The sequence below is a fragment of the Eptesicus fuscus genome, chromosome 6, assembly GCF_027574615.1.
Source record: "Eptesicus fuscus isolate TK198812 chromosome 6, DD_ASM_mEF_20220401, whole genome shotgun sequence".
In the NCBI taxonomy this organism is placed as follows: domain Eukaryota; kingdom Metazoa; phylum Chordata; class Mammalia; order Chiroptera; family Vespertilionidae; genus Eptesicus; species Eptesicus fuscus.
The window spans coordinates 78,338,697-78,356,475 of NC_072478.1; the positions used below are offsets into that span (position 1 = coordinate 78,338,697).

General features: G+C 41.3%; 1 protein-coding gene across 2 annotated transcripts in view; it reads left to right on the forward strand.

Annotated features, from left to right (window-relative positions):
* Window positions 1-17,779, forward strand: part of CTNNA1 (catenin alpha 1) — a 202,031-nt gene that overhangs the window by 25,899 nt on the left and 158,353 nt on the right. For both annotated transcript variants that reach the window (XM_054717899.1, XM_008141738.3), the window contains exon 2: window positions 16,363-16,469. In XM_054717899.1, the coding sequence (XP_054573874.1) occupies window positions 16,363-16,469 (107 nt within the window). The remainder of the gene's footprint in view (window positions 1-16,362; window positions 16,470-17,779) is intronic.

The following is a 17,779-nucleotide window of genomic DNA, read 5'->3' on the forward strand; positions in this document are numbered from 1 at the left end:
TGGAGGTGTTTGCACAACTGTGAGTTTGTCAAAACTCAGAATAGTATATCAGAGTGAATTTTACTGTATGTAAAAACTGAAAAAAATAAACAGTTAAAAATTAAATTCATTCACAATGTATATTTTTTGCTAGTTTCTGTATCCTATATAATAAAAGCCTAATATGCACATTGTCCCCTTGACCAGGAGTTCAACCAGGGGCTGGGGCCAGCTTGCCAACCGGCGGGAAGGGAGGCCCTGGCTGGCGGCAGCAGGCAGCTTGGGTGTGGGGGTGGGGGAAGGGAGGTCCCGGCTGGCAGCCAGCAGCCACTAGGGACCCTACCTGTGCACGAATTTCATGCACTGGGCCTCTAGTATAGAATAAACAACAGTGAAAGATGTGGAATCGTTTATCCTTTTTGCTTTCCCAGTCCAAATCATATTTTCCTTACGAATGATTGTGAAGCCATACCCTTAAACTTAGAGGAATTTTAGTTATATTATACATGTTGGAGGCTTTAAGTTTTATTAGTACCTTCTGTTTTCTCTTAAGAAGTTAAATATATCAGGCATCTGGGAGAATCTCAGAGCATTAGTTCCGAAAATTTGCCAAGTGCTGGTGTGCTTGCTTGCGGACCTGGAAGGTGTTGCTTGTATAGCTTGGTAGTCTGCTCAGCACCTCCATGTTGTGGCCACGGGTTGAGTGGGCTGAATATTTTGGGGAAGTGGACAGTCTGGCTTGACTTGCCCTATGTCACTCTGTTTGCTCACTTGCAAGAGCACTATACTAAATTTATCCATTATTGCAAGTTCAAAGTGTGCAGAAATAACCACACTTCACATAAAACTTCCAACATTGCCCTTTCTCTGTTGGAGCCTCTAAATGTTCATTATTTTCTTCTTTAGTTTTTTTTTTTTTATAACTATCAAACATTTCTTCTTGTTCAAGCATGCCCCAACCCCATTTCTAATGGAGCTTGAAATTAACATGCATTTCTTTTTATTTTCTGATGGACTCATTTGTCAACCCTACTTTTTGATTGGGATTAATTTGTGCTTTTTCACTGGTTGCAAATTTGGAGTAATGCACATAATGTAAATACAGTTTGAAAGGACTCTTCAAGTGTTATTCTAAATATTTGTAACAAAGACTTGATCATATGGAACATTTATTATATGGGTAGTGTGATTTGATTTTTAAAATGTCTTGTTATCTGGTCCATGTTCCCATTATAGTAAAAGAAGAGAGGGAATTATAGAAGTTATAATTTTCCTCTGTGAGAATTTTTTTTAAGACTTTGAGGGCTTTACAGAGAAAAGAACTTATCATTTGCATTAAAAATTTGTAATGAGCCTGGCTGGTGTGGCTTAGTAGTTGAGTGTCGACCCATGAACCAAGAGATCACTGGTTCGATTCCTGGTCAGGGCACATGCCCGGGTTTCAGGCTCAGTCCCCAGGAAGGAACATGCAGGAGGCAGTCGATTGATGTTTCTATCTCTCTCTACCTAAAAATCAATGAAAACATATATGAAAAAATTATTTTGTAATGAATAATTTAATCTAAGTGTTAAATAACTACTATTATTCTGTAGTTGATCATTTTAAGGCCAGTTTTTTTCTGGATTGTTTTGATTATTCATTTCATTATATTCAGTTGTGGATTTCCCTCATTTTCTTGTTCTGAGATTTTTAATTATTAAATATTGTTATACAGAAATAGATCATCAATTACATTTTGAAAATGTTTTATTGCTATGGCTTATTTTATTTTGCTAGTATTTGACATTATGAGTTGAAGGTGCGAATTTGAAGCCTGGTTAATTATCAAGTTACATAATCCTGAACTGGTTTATTAACCAGGTTAGACTGCAGACTGTTCTTGAAAGTGAAAGTGCTATCATAACTCAGAAAGTGCATATATTTGTGGACCATTTCTAGTGACATGAAGGATAGGAATTTTTGTTAGTAGTCCATTAGCCTTGTGCAGCTTCGAAACTTGCTGTCTTTTCAAGCAAAGATGCATTGTTACTATTCTTTTATGGTATATTGAATATTTCATAATGTTAAATATTTCAGTGTTAATCCAGACTCTTAATCATGGTTTGTGAAAAATGATAGTGCAGTGAATAAGGCAGAAGCTGAAAGGGTAAGTTATTACTGACAAGGTAGTATTCATGGAGGTATTCTATTCCTGGGGAATCTCTAAATTGGCAAAGGTTTCTTACAATCAGCTGTTATTTTCTTGCTTCCTTGGATCTGGGGTCATCGTGTTCTCAGAAAGGCTCTGGACTGACTTTGAAGTGTATCTTTAGAAACCTGTCATTTTGCAGAGAAGTGCTAAGTAAAATGTGAGCTTGATAGCTTGGGAGGAGGGGGGAAATCCAAAGAAGTGAAGGATGGCAACCCTTGAGAAAAATTTAAGCTTCTTTAGGGTCATTAAGACCAGTGAAAGATATGATTTTTTTTTTTGGTATCTTTATTGAGTCAGGGTCTAAGGCAGTATTTAGTTTGCTATATCTCAACTGTCATGGGAAGGGTTCAATTAAATATTATACCTTTGCTATTGTCCCGGTGCATGGATTTGTGCACATTGAAAGGAAATTAATTAGAAGGTGGCCGGTGGGGTGGGACTGGGTGAGATGGGCTGGACACACCCTGGAGCCAACCTCCCGTGGTCCCTCCCCAGTGTCTGTGGAGTGAGCGGGGTCCCTCTGGCAGGTGGGGTCCCTTGGCCTGGCCTGTGGGGTTAGCCCGAAACCAGTTCTCCGACATCCCCCCAGGGGGTCCCAGAGTGGGAGAGGGCACTCTGCAAAGTTGCTGTTGTTCAGGGTGTGGAACGCAGACGCAAGTGTGCAGTAAACCAGATTCGGGGCTCACAGTGCCCCAGCAACAACATAACCCACGGCTGAAGGTGGAATCGTGTGGCCCCGCGAGAAATTGGGCTCCCTCCTCTCTGGTTTCAGGGTGCATCACCCAAGAAGCCCGAGAACTGCCGCTGCCAAGTCACTGCAGCTCAGCAGCTCCTGCGTTGAGCGTCTACCCTCTGGTGGTCAGTGTGCGCCATAGCGACTGGTTGGATGGGCGGAGGGTCACTTAACATATTAGCCTTTTATATATATAGATTGTAAGTCTGCATTTCAAAGCAGGTGTTGGGGGAGATGTTAATGTGGGAGTCACCCATTGTTAATAGCCTCAAGGAATTTACAAATGAATGGGATTAGTCTTAGTAATATCACTGATGGGTATACCCATTTTTACTAATCTATAATAAGAGACATTTCTTATTTCTTTCTTCATGCTAGATGAAACCTAAAACAGTTGAGCCAATTTAATTAATAATGTATAAAATGTTATTAGATGAAAGTTACCATGCTTACAAAAGCCATGGTCCCTATGCTTAAAGAGCTTTCAGTTTCTTGGGAGATAGACACACTAATATAGTGCTCTGTGGCAAGTGCTGTAATAGACAGGAGATGCTTGTAAAGTACTGGGGGGGAACCCAGAAAAGAGTGAGCAGAAGCAGAGGACATTTGTGTAAGTCTTGAAGGAAGGTGGAAAAGTCTGGAAGGGTGCTTTGAGCAGAGGAAAGGACTTGCTTATACAGAGCTCTGGAGACATGCACATGCACTGGAGAAGAGTTTCATGGAGTGGAGGCAGGTGATGAGGCTGATATGCTAGTGCGGATCATGTTTGTTCGCAGGAGTTTTGGCTTCATCTTGTCTGTGGAAGCAGATTACTAGGGCTGTTAGGAGAAGACTCCTAGGTAGTCTAAACCAGGATCTAGGCCAGAGCCCTGAGAACGGGAAGGGTTAGAGTGAGATATTTACTGAGGTGCAGAGGGGGGGGAGGGAAGAGGAGGAAAGGGGGTTCTAGAGTCTGTTTCTAAGGGACCTGATTTGGTGGAGCTTTGGTCAGTGAAGATGGGGAAGGCCACAAGGGGAATAGATTGGAAAGAGGATGCTTGGTTTGGGGCCTTTGGAGTTTTGAGGAACTCAACTCTGCAGTTGTGTGTGTGAACTTTAGATTGGGGAAATGCCACAGTGGTTTGGAACGCACTTGCTGGCTGAAGACTTCACTATGGTAACTGTAAGAGGTGGGGTTTGTTCCATTTTTGAGTGGTGGTAGTGGGGATGTTCAGGATTCCTTAGGTAACTAGTATAAACAGTTAGAATACTAATAAGTAAGAATAGAATGGACCAAAGTATTTTTAAATTAAGAAAGATGAAATTCAAATCTCTTAACTTCTTTGCTTATCTTTCAGCCTTATCTTCTGCCATCTCTTCATCTTCTTTTTTTCACTCACATTTGTGTTTCTTGGAAGGTGTCAAAGTTCTCTAGTGTTATTGCCCCTTTGCAGAACCTGAAACAGCTGCCCCCTAACTCCATCCATACATTGAATCCTGAGTGAGGACTTGCTGGCCAGTTGGGAATTCTCTCCTGCGCGCGCACTCCTCTTGTGCACTAATGGAGCAATTTATAACTTCATACTTTCTGTTGTGTTGTAACTATTTTCCTGTCTAGACTGTGAGTATTTTTCCCCAACTTAAAGAAAAAAATCTTTAAATGTACAGAAAAGTTGAAAGAATAATGCAGTGAACACTTAATTTATCAATTCATCTAGATTAACCAGTTATTAACATTTTCAAATTTGCACAATTCCTCTATATAAACATTTTTTCTGAGACATTTGACTGTAGATATCAGGGTACTTCACCTTTTAAGTTCTTCAGTATGTAATGCCTAGGAATAACATTATTTAGTTCCTTTTAAAGAGTGGCCTAAGAACCAATGTCAGCTTTCCCTGGGCACTTGTGAGAAATGTAGACTTTTCCTACCATAGACCTACTGAATCAGAATATGCCTTTTAACAAGATTTCCAGAAGTATTGCTCTCATGCACAGTCCATATTCATATAAATTCCACCAGTTGTCCCAGTGATGCCCTTTATAGTTTTTTTTTTTTTAATCCAGGAATCAGTAAAAGATCACATACTGCATTTAGATGTCCTGTTTCTTTAGTTTTGACTTTTAGCCTTTAAAAAAGTCCCCGCCTCCCCAATACACTGACACTTTTGGAGAGTTTAGGCTAGTTTTATATAGATGTCCTGCCTTTGAATTGGTCTAATTTCCACGTTTGGCAGGAATACTACCTATGTGAAGATGACTCTTTCTCAGGGCATTGCAGTTGTTGTCAGGTTGTACCACTGGTGGTGATGCTAAGTTTAAACACTGTTTAAGTGGCATCTGCCAGATTTCTCCATTGTAAAAGCACCTGGTTACTTTTGTACTTAATCATTAATTGCTGTGATGATCTGGTAGGGGGTTCTAATTAGTCTTTGTGTCCCTAATACCTAGCAGGATCCTGGGACATGATAATTGGATAATTGGTCAGTTATTTATGAAGTAATGAATGACAAAATAGGTTATCAAAGGTATATATTCTACAATACAATTCTTTGTTTTCTCAGTCTGGTTAACTTCCTAGATTCTAGTCAAGTGCAGGCATCTTTTCTCCTGGCTCTCCAAGATAGTCCTTCCTCTTCTTCCTGTGGGCTTTTCCTCAGCTATGTTAGTTTCTTTGCCTTGTAGTCCCATTGTTCTACAACACAACCTCTCTTTCCTTTTGTCTCTTTTTCTTTTGTGCCTCCAGTCCAGATGCTGGTTTCATCTTTTCTTTTTCTTTTCAGAACAGAAGCATCCAGTTTCTTATGGAAACAGAGACCTCCTGTGTATCCATAATCAGTTGTCTGTTAGGAGGGTTTACTGTAGCTTTCTGTTAAACACTTCCATTGTTAGTTATCTAAATCATATGGGATGAAAGCTAAGTAAATAACATAGATATCCAGTTCTTAATGCAAATAGTCACTTCAGTAACTCTGGAGGGCCCCTCCCCCGCTTGATCTCACCTCTTCTTGTTCTATGCTCCAGCCACATTGTTGTTTTTTCCCCCCTAAGTCCTAGGAGATGCTGCCTTGTTTGTTACTTCTGCCTGCAATGCTCTTGCCTCTAGATCAGGCGTCCTCAAACTACGGCCCATGGGCCACATGCGGGTGTTTTTGCCGTTTTGTTTTTTTACTTCAAAATAAGATATGTGCAGTGTGCATAGGAATTTGTTCATAGTTTTTTTTTAAACTATAGTCCAGCCCTCCAACGGTCTGAGGGACAGTGAACTGGCCCCCTGTTTAAAAAGTTTGAGGACCCCTGCTCTAGATACTCACTTGACTGCCTCTTCCTTGACTTTCAAATGTTATCGAGACAGAAAGGCCCTTGAAGGACCCTACATAATTTCATTATCATTACCCTGCTTAAAATTTTTTTCCTTAGCACGGATACCTGTCTTATTTATACTTGTCTTATTTATGTTTTTAGCCTTGTTCTGTGCTATCTGGAATAGTGCCTATATGGAGAAGGCACTCAAATATTTGTTGATTGAGTGGCTAAATGGTTGACAGTTTTTAAAAGATTATATTTTGCCTTTCGCTTAGTGTTTTTGGTAATTATTGTGTCCCCATTGCCTCAAGAAAATAACAAAATGAGAATGATTAAATGTTTTATTATGATTAAAAATAAGTACATTTAAAAATAATTATCATAATCTTTAAAAATAATAAAAATCTAGCCAAGTGTCTTTTTTTTTTTTTTATAGATATGTATAACTGGAAGGAGAGTGACAACTTCTGTGTGCCATATAAGTGCCTAATATAAAACGTGTTTATATATGATGGGTTGGCCACATAACAAATGATGGCTTATTTAATTCAGTCACTCTGCAGTAAATGGGAAACATTTTACTACTCTGATTATGTGTTGTTATTTTTTTAAAACAATTTGTCTTTATTGTTTTAACTGAATTTATTGGGGTGACACTGGATTGCAAAATCAAACAGATTTTAAGTATACAACTCAATGAAACATCATCTATACACTGTATTGTGTGCCCATTGCCCCAAACAGTCTCTTTCCATCTCCATTTTCTTCCTTTTGTCCATCCCCGACCCCCATCTTTCCCTCTGGCTAGTCCCATACTGTGGTCTGTGTTATGTATGTATGTTTTTGGTTAATTCCTTCACCTTCTTTCATCCAGCCCCCTAAAGCCCCCCTCCCCTCTGACAGCTATCAGTCTATTCCATGTATCCATGTCTCTGTATTTTGTGTGTCAGTTTATTTTGTTAAGAGTCCACATGTAAGTGAGATCATATAGCATTTATATATATTTTCTGACTGGCATATTTCACTTAGCATAATAATTCCAGGTCCATCCATGTTATTGTAAAGAGTAGGATTTCCTTCTTTTTTATGGCCACATAGTATTCCATTATCTAAATGTACCATATTTTTTTTATCCACTCATTTACTGATGGACATTTGAGCTGTTTCCAGATCTTGGCTATTGTAAACAACGCTGCAATGAACTTAGTGGTACATATATTCTCTTGAATTAGTGTTTCGGATTTCTTTAGATATATTCTCAGAAATGGGACCAATGGGTCATAAAGCAGTTCCATATTTAATTTTTTGAGAAAACTCCCTACTCTTTTTCCATAGCAGCTACACCAGTCTTCATTCTCACTCACAGTGCACATTCTCTACATCCTCGCTAGCACATGTTGTTTGTTGATTTATTGATGGTAGCCATGCTGGCATATGTGAGGTAATATCTCATGGTTTTAATTTGCATCTCTCTGATGATTAGTGATGTAAAGCATTTTTTCGTATGTCTGTTGCCATTTGTGTATTCAGGTCCTTTGCCCATTTTTAAATTGGATTGTTTGTCTCCTGGTGTTGAGTTGTACAAGTTCTTTATACATGCTGGAAATTTACCCCTTTTCAGATTTCATTAATATGTTGTTCCATTCAGTGGATTCCCTTTTCATTTTGTTGATGGTTCTTTTGCTGTGCAGAAGCTTTTTAGTTTGATGTAGTCCCATTTATTTATTTTTTCCTTTTGATTCCCTGGCCTGAGGGGATATATTGGCAAAAATATTGCTACAAGAGTTGTCTGAGATTTTATATTTTTTATTTTTGTATTTTTAAAATAAATCTTTATTCAGATTATTACAGTTGTTCTCCCCCCCCATAGCTCCCCTCCACCCCGTTCCCACCCCCCCTCTGCCCTTACGCCCCCCCACTGTCCTCATCCATAAGTGTATGATTTTTGTCCAGTCTCTTCCCGTAACCCCCACACCTCCTTCCCCCTGAGAATTGTCAGTCCACTCCCTTTCTATGTCCCTGATTCTATTATATTCACCAATTTATTCTGTTCATCAGATTTTTAATTCAGTTGAATTTTAGATTCACTTGTTGGTAGATATGTATTTGTTGTCACTTTGTTCATAATTTTTATCTTTACCTTTTTCTTTTTCCTCTTAAAGAATACCCTTTAGCATTTCATATAATAGTGGTTTGGTGGTGATGAACTCCTTTAGCTTTTTCTTATCTGTGAAGCTCTTTATCTGACCTTCAATTCTAAGTGATAGCTTTGCTGGGTAGCGTAATCTTGGTTGTAGGTTCTTGCTATTCATCACTTTGACTATTTCTTGCCACTCCCTTCTGGCCTGCATAGTTTCTGTTGAGAAATCAGCTGACAATCGAATGGGTACTCCCTTGTAGGTAACTAACTGTTTTTCTCTTGCTGCTTTTAATATTCTCTCTTTAACTTTTGCCCTTGGCATTTTAATTATGATGTGTCTTGGTGTGGTCCTCTTTGGATTCCTTTTGTTTGGGGTTCTCTGTGCTTCCTGGACTTGTAAGTCTATTTCTTTCACCAGGTAGGAGAAGTTTTCTGTCATTATTTCTTCAAATAGGTTTTCAATATCTTGCTCTCTCTCTTCTTCTGGCACCCCCATAATTTGGATGTTGGTATGCTTAAAGTTGTCCCAGCGGCTCCTTACACTATCTTCATATTTTTGGATTATTTTTTCTTTGTGCTTTTCCGGTTGGGTGTTTTTTGCTTCTTTGTATTTCAAATCCTTGACTTGATTCTTGGGATCCTCTAGTCAGCCATTGGATCTCTGTATATTATTCTTTATTTCAGTCAGTGTATGCTTAATTTCTAGTTGGTCCTTTTTCATATCCTTGTGCATATCACTAAATTTCTCAGAAGTTTCTAGAAGATTCTTGAGTAGTAGTTTTGAACTCTATATCCAGTATTTTGCTTTCATCCATTTCTTTCATTTGTGACCTGTTTCTTTGTCTCCGCATTTGGCTGCTTCCCTGAGTTGATAGAGTGGCTTTGTGTGCTAGGTGTCCTATAGGGCCCAGTGGCTCAGCTTCCCTAATTACCTGAGGTGGACACTCTTGGTGCACCCCTTTGTGGGCTGTGTGCACAGTCTTGTTGTAGTTAAGCTTTGATTGCTGTTGGTATCACGGGAAGGAATTGACCTCCAGGTCAATTGGCTGTGAGGATCAGTTGTGTCTATGATGGGAGAACTTCAGTGCTGGAGACACCCTTATGGGGCAAGACTTGCTTCAGTGGGGCTTTGGTGCTCACTGAGTCTGCCCCCTGAGTGTGTCTCTTATGGATGTGAAGAGTTGTAATCTGGATGGTCCTACTCTGACCCCTGGGTACACTGGCTCTTGGATTTCCAAGGAGATGCAAAGTCAGCCACTGCCTGAGGCCACCCAGCAGGAGCTACAGAGAGATCTGCAGATTCCTCCTCTTTGTTTGGGGTTTGGAGCTGCCCAGATGAGGCCCAGCTTTGAAGCAATGCAAGCTGCTGTCCAGCTTTGGGCCTTCTTTTGGAGACTCTGGGGCTCTCTGACCCAGCTGCAGTATGTTAGGTATTAGATTGCAAAAGGCCAGGCCATTCCTATGCAAAAGCCTCTGCACACAGCTTGGGTGGGGTTGTAAATTGGGTGGGGCGGGGTCTCAGGGAATCATCAGGGTGGAGCAAACAGCAATGGCTGACCGTCAGCCCTGCCCCGAAAAGGTCCCCAGGTCTCTGTGTCCTGCGGCACTGTGCAGGAACAATGATCACTGCAAGCACCTTTGAGAGAAAGCCGCCCTTGTGTTCCGGCCCAATGCCAGACAGTCCAGTTTTTTCCCCTATGAGTCTGGGTCCCCAGAGTCTCGCCCAGAACTGGAGTTCAGAGCAGTCGGCAGCTTGTATCTCCCTCCTGATTGAAAAAGACAACAGCGTACTCAGTTGCCAGCCCCTTTCTGCACGTGCCTCTGTACCTCCGCACTTCACTTCCGCACCTCCTCACCTCCTGCCAGTCTCAGTGTGCTTTTCTCTTTCCTTCTAGTTGTATAAATTCCACTCTGCCAGCTTTTCTGTGGTTCTGGATGATGTCCATTTTGTCTTTTAAGTTGTAGTTTTGAAGTGATTGTGCGAGGCAGCAAGTTCAGGTGTTTACCTATCTGCCATCTTGTTTCCTCTGAGATTTTACATTTTAAATGTAAATGAACATTTAAAGTCTTTGAAGTAGATATGTAGCTCTTTTTGAGGCAGTTTGCCAACAATCAGCTTCCCTAGTTCTGATGGAGCTGTGCTTTTATTTTCTGCTTGCTTCTTCATTTCTCTATCATAAAGATTGCTGGTCAAACTCCTGCATCTCTGCCGCTTTCTGAATTTATAGTGAACTTTTTGCTTTATAGCCGGGATTGCTGTTTATAAGGTAATTACGACTGAATACAGTTTAACTTTTTATTTAATTCCACTAAGCATGATTTCTCCTATAAAAACCTAAGGTTGTTGTAATTCATTAAGGTTGGCTAGCTTTAGTAGGTTTTGTAATAGATCTTGTGAAGGAGTGCTCTGTAAGTTAATTGGAAAACTTAGAAACTGCCAAGAGTTTGAGACTTACTTGTTTAGCTACTCTAAACAATATCATTAATTATAGAAAAGCAGAAGCTATGACTAAGATTAAGGCAGGAGCTTTGTCTTGGTAGGCTTGTAAATATTTTAAAATCAGGTTGCATAAATTCAGTTAAACCAATACTGTGTCTGTTCTGCATAAAACACCTTATTGCCAGCAACTTAAGGGATATAAAGAAACATAAGCATAGTTATCCTCCTTAAACTTAACATCTAGCTAGGAAGACCACAGGCAAAACCTGGGGAAAATTACCCTCAATATAACAATATAGAGGCTATGGAGAGATAATATAAATGAAAGGAATACTAGAATTTCAGGGCTGGAAGGGCTTAGAGCTTGGAATTCAATCCCTTTCATTTTATAGATGAAAAAACTGAGGACCCGGAGAAGTGAAGTGATTGCCCAAGATCAGATAATAAGTTAATGGCAAAGCTAGTACCAGAAGCCATGTTCTTTCCAGAGAACATATTCTCATTAGATTTTAAATACTCTACTACTTTTTGGAATCCATTTAGGGTTGGGGTCGCCAAAAGCATAACTTGGCTCTGTAGTTTAATAATATTCAGTATCATTCTTGGCAGGGCCTTTGATTAAAGATGCCGTACAAGGCAGTCTACTTCCATAATGGTAATTGAAAGACTAGAAAACACACTGAATGGGTTTCCAGTTTTTAAGTCAGTATATTTCAAGTTTCTCGATGTTAGTGAGTGATTGAGTCCTTTGCCTTAACGCCTTTAGTGGGAGCCTGCATCTGTTGAATTTTTATGGGGGAGGCTAGAGACTTCTCAGAGATATTAATTTCTTAAGGGAATGTGGAGTTCTGGAATGTAAAAATGGAAGGGATTTTAGGGGAGAATCTTGTTCAGTGGTTGCAAAATATTGACAAACAGGGCACCTTTACTTGTCCCACACAATGGTAAAATTTTTTGGAACTAGATGCTAATGTTAAAGTTGGAAGATTTCACATAAAAATCTGCATCTCTTGAAAAATTGGATGACTTGCTAACCCTAGATCTACATCAGGTGTCCTCAAACTGCGGCCCGCGGGCCACATGCGGGTGTTTTTGCCGTTTTGTTTTTTTACTTCAAAATAAGATAGTGCAGTGTGCATAGGAATTTGTTCATAGTTTTTTTTAAACTATTGTCCGGCCCTCCAACGGTCTGAGGGACAGTGAACTGGTCCCCTGTTTAAAAAGTTTGAGGACCCCTGATCTGCATCATAAAGATTGTTTAGAGCTGATGGGCAGCTGGTCACGTTTTCCTGATTAACCAGTCCTAGTCTCCCCCCTAATAGTCTCCCCAGAGTCAGATGTCATTGGCAGTTCATTATTGTGCTTACACTTTGCCTTTGTTAGAGTTAAGAAGAAAGTGAAATTATTTTGTACCCCCAAGTATCAAAATTTGGAAAATAGAAGACCAAGAAGGCTTTTTAAAAATGAGAACCTTTAAATTATCAACATTGTACAAATCTTTTTTTTTCTTTAATATATTTTTATTGGTTTCAGAGAGGAAGGGAGAGGGAGAGAGAGATAGGAACATCAGTGATGAGAGAGAATCATTGATTGGTTGCCTCCTGCGCCCCCAATACACACACGGGATTGAGCCCGCAATCCCGGCATGTGCCCTGATCGGGAATCAAACCAGCGACTTCTTGGTGCATAAGGTTGATGCTCAACCACTGAGCCATGCCAGCCGGGCTGTCCAAATCTTTTTAATCTTCACTCGAGGATATTTTTCTCCATTGATTTCTAGAAAGAGTGGAAGGGAGGGAGGAGGGGGGAGAGAGAGTAACATTGATGTGAGAGAGACACATGGATTGGTTGCCTTCCGCAAGTGCCCCTACCAGGGCTCTGGAACTTGCTACCGAGGTACTTGCCCTTGACTGGGAATCAAACCCACGACTCTTCGGTTTACAGACTGATGCTCTAACCACTGAGAAAAACCGGCCAGGGCTGTACAAATCTTCAGGGGAGTCTTGTTCTTTCTCTAAGATAAACCTAGTTTTTCTTTTAAGTATCAGAAGCCTTTTCCCCTGATGGGGCTGGCCCGTTCTTTGCAGGCTCACCTTGGGCAGCTTCCTCCCTCTTTCCTCCTCTCACCTTGGGCAGCTTCCTCCCTCTTTCCTCCTTCTGGGTATCTCCAAACAGCCTTCCTTCTCCTCCACAGCTTCCCTAAGCCTGAGACCCTATTTCTCAGACCAGAATGCTCATCTTGGTTCTCAGTTTTTTTATTTTTTAAAAATAAGTTTATTGATTTTTAGAGAGAGAGGCAGGAGAGGGAGAGAGAGGAACATCATGAGAGAGAAACATAGATCAGCTGCCTCCTGCATGTCCCCTACTGGAGATCAAGCCCGAAACCTGGGCATATGCGCTAAACAGAACTAGCAACCTCTTAAGTGCATGGGATGACTCTCAACCAACTGCGCCACACTGGCCGGGTTTGGTTCTCAGTTTTGCTTATGGAGGAAAAGGGCTTGAGCTTCGGTTCTAAAGCAATAGGAATGTGTGTGTATGCTGCTTGATTTGCTGGTTTTCAAAAGGTACAAAGTCCTCAAACCTAGGGCTTTGCCCCAAGTTGGGGTTTAGCTAACTACTGTCTTTCCCTGGGCTCCTGCTTTTGAAGAAGGCTTTTTATTTCAAGAAGGAAAAAAAAAAAAAGGAAGATTGTATTTCTTTGGGAACGCGAATTATTTGCTGTACTTGTTTAAGAATTAAAACAAATGTGACCACATGACTACTTCAGCTGGCTTCATTTATTTCTTGGCTCTCCTTCTACAACCCTTGAGGAGTTTTCTGTTATATTTGTGTTGATGCAGTGACTGTGGAGTAATAGGATACAGGAGTGCAGAATCCATGGGATAAATCATTCTTTCTAAAACGTCTTATCTGTGACATTTGATGACATTTGCTTGAACTGTTATTAGCCCTTTAGCAATATAGAGCACTCCATCTTCTGAAGTTTACTGATTTGGGCTCATCAGATTAGTGGACAAATAACCTTTAAAAACCAAAGTATAGGCCTGACATATCAGTGTAGAGAGCGTATTTGCCCACTTGGAATGAAACAAATTCCCTGGAAACTGGCATTCTGTATCACCAGATTAAGCAAATCCAAAACCTAAATTCTTTTTGGCACTCCATTCTCCAGTGATTCTAGAATTTTTTGATGCTTAGATAAGTCTTGGTGAAATGTTAAATGATACCTGTGCTGATATTTTCAGCAACATCTAATAGGGTCCACCTATTCATTGTCACTCAGGAATACATTTATGGCAGATGATATACATTTAAAAAATATATTTAAAAAATATATTTTTATTGATTTCAGAGAGGAAGGGATAGAGGGAGATAGAAACATCAATGAATGAGAATCATCAATTGACTGCCTCCTGCATGCCCCCTACTGGGGATTGAGCCCGCAACCCAGGCATGTGCCCTTGACCAGAATAAAACCCAGGACCCTTCAGTCCGCAGGCCAATGCTCTATCCACTGAGCCACACCAGCTAGGGCTATTCAGATACTTTTATATTGACGTTGTTAAGAATGGACTAGTCACAGACATGTGCTTTTCTATCTTGTCCTAGTCATCATTTTATAATCTTTTTTTCCTGGTCATCATTTAAATACAGATTTTAACATTAATTAAAATGAAATAAAGTTAAAAAAATCAATTTCTCAGCCACACTAGCCACATTTCTTTTTTTTCTTATCAAGCTATTTATTCTTATCAATATATTTTTAAAATTTCTTTATTGATTAAGGTATCACATATTTGTCCTCATCCCACACCCCTCCCCACACATGCCCCAAGCCACATTTCAAGATATCTCTCTCTTCTCTTCCTCTGTTCTCCTCCTTTTACCTTCTTCACTTTCCCCTTCCTCTCTTATTCCTCCTCCCTTCTCCTCTCCTCCTACCCCTTTCATTCTCTCCATCCCTTCTCCCTTCCTGTCTCTTTTTTCCCATTTCCCTCCTTTCCTTGTCCTCCTCCTGTCCTTCCTCTCTCACTCCCTTCTCTCTTCATCTAACTTTCTGTCCCACTTTCCATTTCTCTCTTCCGGATGTCCGACTTCCTTCCAGACAAAGCCATGGTGGTGGGAGCTGTGGCAGAGGCAGCTAGGGGTGATCAGGCCGGCAGGTGAGGGCAGTTGGGGGTGAGATCAGGCCAGCAAGGGAATGCAGTTAGGGGCAATCAGGCAGGCAGTCAGGGACGATTAGGCCGGCAGGGAAGAGCAGTTGGGGGCAACCAGGCCAACAGGGGAGGGCAGTTGGTGGTGAGATCAGGCTGGCAGGGGAAGGCAGTTGGGGGCAAGATCAGGCCAGCAAGGGAGGGCCGTTCCGGGTGAGATCAGGCCGGCAGGGGAGGGCAGTTGGGGATGATCAGGCAGGCAGGCAGAGGCAGTTAGGGGTGATCAGGCAGGCAGGCGAGCAGTTAGGAGCCAGTGGTCCTGGATTGCGAGAGGGATTTCCGACTGCGGGATCGGGCCTAAACCGGCAGTTGGACATCCCCCGAGGGGTCCTGGATTGGAGAGAGTGCAGGCCGGGCTGAGGGACCCTCCTCCCCCTTACCATTCACAAATTTCGTGCACCGGGCCTTTAGTCCTATATAATAAAAGGGTAATATGCAAATAGACTGAACGGCAGAATAACTGAACAACTAATCAAAGTGTAATATGCTAATGATATGCTAAGGCTGCTTAACCACTCACTGTGACGTGCACTGACAACCAGAGGGGTCCCTCAGCCTGGCCTGCACCTTTTTGCAACCTGGGACCCCTCAGGGGATGTCGGAGAGCTGGTTTGAGCCCAATCCCGCAGACCACTCCCCTAGGGAGGGTGCCAGACGCAGGGCTCATGGCTGGCGAGCACTGCGAGCCTCTCCCGATTGGGACTGATTGGGTGGGAGCCCATGGCAGGCACAGTGGGGCTGGGATGAGCGGGAGTGGCATGTAGGAGCTGCAGGCAGTGTTGGACTGCGGGTTTCGGCCTGATCCCTGCAGGCTACCCAGAGGGACCCCACCCGTGTATGAATTCATGCACCGGGCCTCTACTTTAGATAATGTACTATAGCCCTTGCCAATGTGGCTAAATTGGTTGAACATTGTCCCTACACCAGAAGAAGGTAGGTGGTGGGTTCGATTCCCAGTCTGGGCACATGCCCGGGTTTTGGGTTTGATCCCTGTTTGGGGAGCATACAGGAGGCAATTGATTGATGTTTTTCAAAATAAGAATTTTTTGTATTAGGGTTCATTCACTTTAGCTTTTTATCCTACTTCTAAGTCGGCAAGAAAAACTGAAAGAAATGCTTTGGTGCCAGAGAAGCCCAAAGGGAAAAGCTCTATATGTTTGGTAATACCTTCTTATAGTACCCCTAATGTTTGTAAACTCGAAATCTTAAAAGGTTGTAAGAGTTGTTGGGTTCTCATGTACAGGCTAGTAAGAATTTTTTCCATCTTGTGGTGAATGTAGCTTTCCTGATATAAAAGTCCTTAAGTAGGAGATTTGTTACATATTTCATGTTTGTGTTGGTGTTTGTCTGACATTGACTTTTTGTTTCTCTTTTAGAAATGACTGCTGTTCACACAGGCAACATAAACTTCAAATGGGACCCCAAAAGTCTAGAGATTAGGACTCTGGCCGTTGAAAGACTGTTGGAGCCTCTTGTTACACAGGTAAGCATCTGAAAACAAATACATACATAGTTATTGTAACATGGTTCCATAGCAGTAACAAACATAGAACAAAGTTATTTAGTTCAAAGGTTTAATTTGAGCATTTGAGCGTTAGGTTGATGGTGCTTAGATTATTTGGCTTCTCTAATCTATAATAATAAAAGTCTAATACACAAATTGACTGAATGGCCGAACAGTGTAACGACTGTCCGGATGACCTAGACAAGTGATGGCAAACCTATGACACGCGTGTCAGCACTGACACGCGTAGCCATTTCTGATGACACGTGGCCGCTGAGGTGGCCGCATCCCGAGGATGAAACATTTGCGAAATAATGTTTTTTCCTCAAAGTGAATACCCGAGTTATGCTCAGTTTTTTGGCAAAGTTTGACACACCATGCTCAAAAGGTTGCCCATCACTGTTCTAGACGAAGCTGCGGCTGCGAAGCAGCGGCTGAGGTGGCTGGGGCTGCGAAGGCCTACCCTTGCACAAATTTCATGCATCGGGCCTCTAGTAATGAAATATTGATGTATGGAATCATAACCCTTTAGAAACAACCTTTTAGTTGCTGCTGCTTTCTTTAGTCTTAATGGCAACAATATGGGCTAGTGGTATGTAGTGCAATTTCCAAATATTTGCACTTTGCAGACATTTTCTTGGCATTGCTATTTTCTTGGAACATATATCTAAGAAGGATGGGATGTGGAATCTTGACTGTTAACACCTGTTTAACACCTTTCATTGTCTATTAACAGGTAATTTAATTTGAGGGTGTAGTTTTGGTATGCTCTGTTACAAATACAAATATAATGGGGTGGCATTTCATTAACTGTTAGCAGCTAGGTATGCACTTTTAGTGTTCTGGCACAGTTGACTAGTGTGAGAGAGAGAAAGAGTGAGTGAGAGAGAGAGAGGTAGATAGTCAAAATGTAGTGGCATGTGCTTTCTTTCTTAAAAATTCCATTTCAACTGATAAATAGTATATATATATATATATATATATACACATGTGTGTTGCACATATATAATTTTTAAAATATGTAGGGGTGTGTGGTAAGACTCAGGTATATTTACTTTCTTGGAGCCCATCTACTATAACTCTCAGTAAGTCTTTTGTGTGACAGATTAATAACACATCTTCAGTCATCTTCATCCTATAGATTTTCTAGTATTACTAGAGGCCAGGTGAACGAAATTCGTGCACTGAGGTGGGGGTGGGGGGAATGTACCCCAGCCCAGCCTGCACCATCTCCAATCTGGGACCCCTCGAGGGATGTCTGACTGCCGGTTTAGGCCCGATCCCTGTCA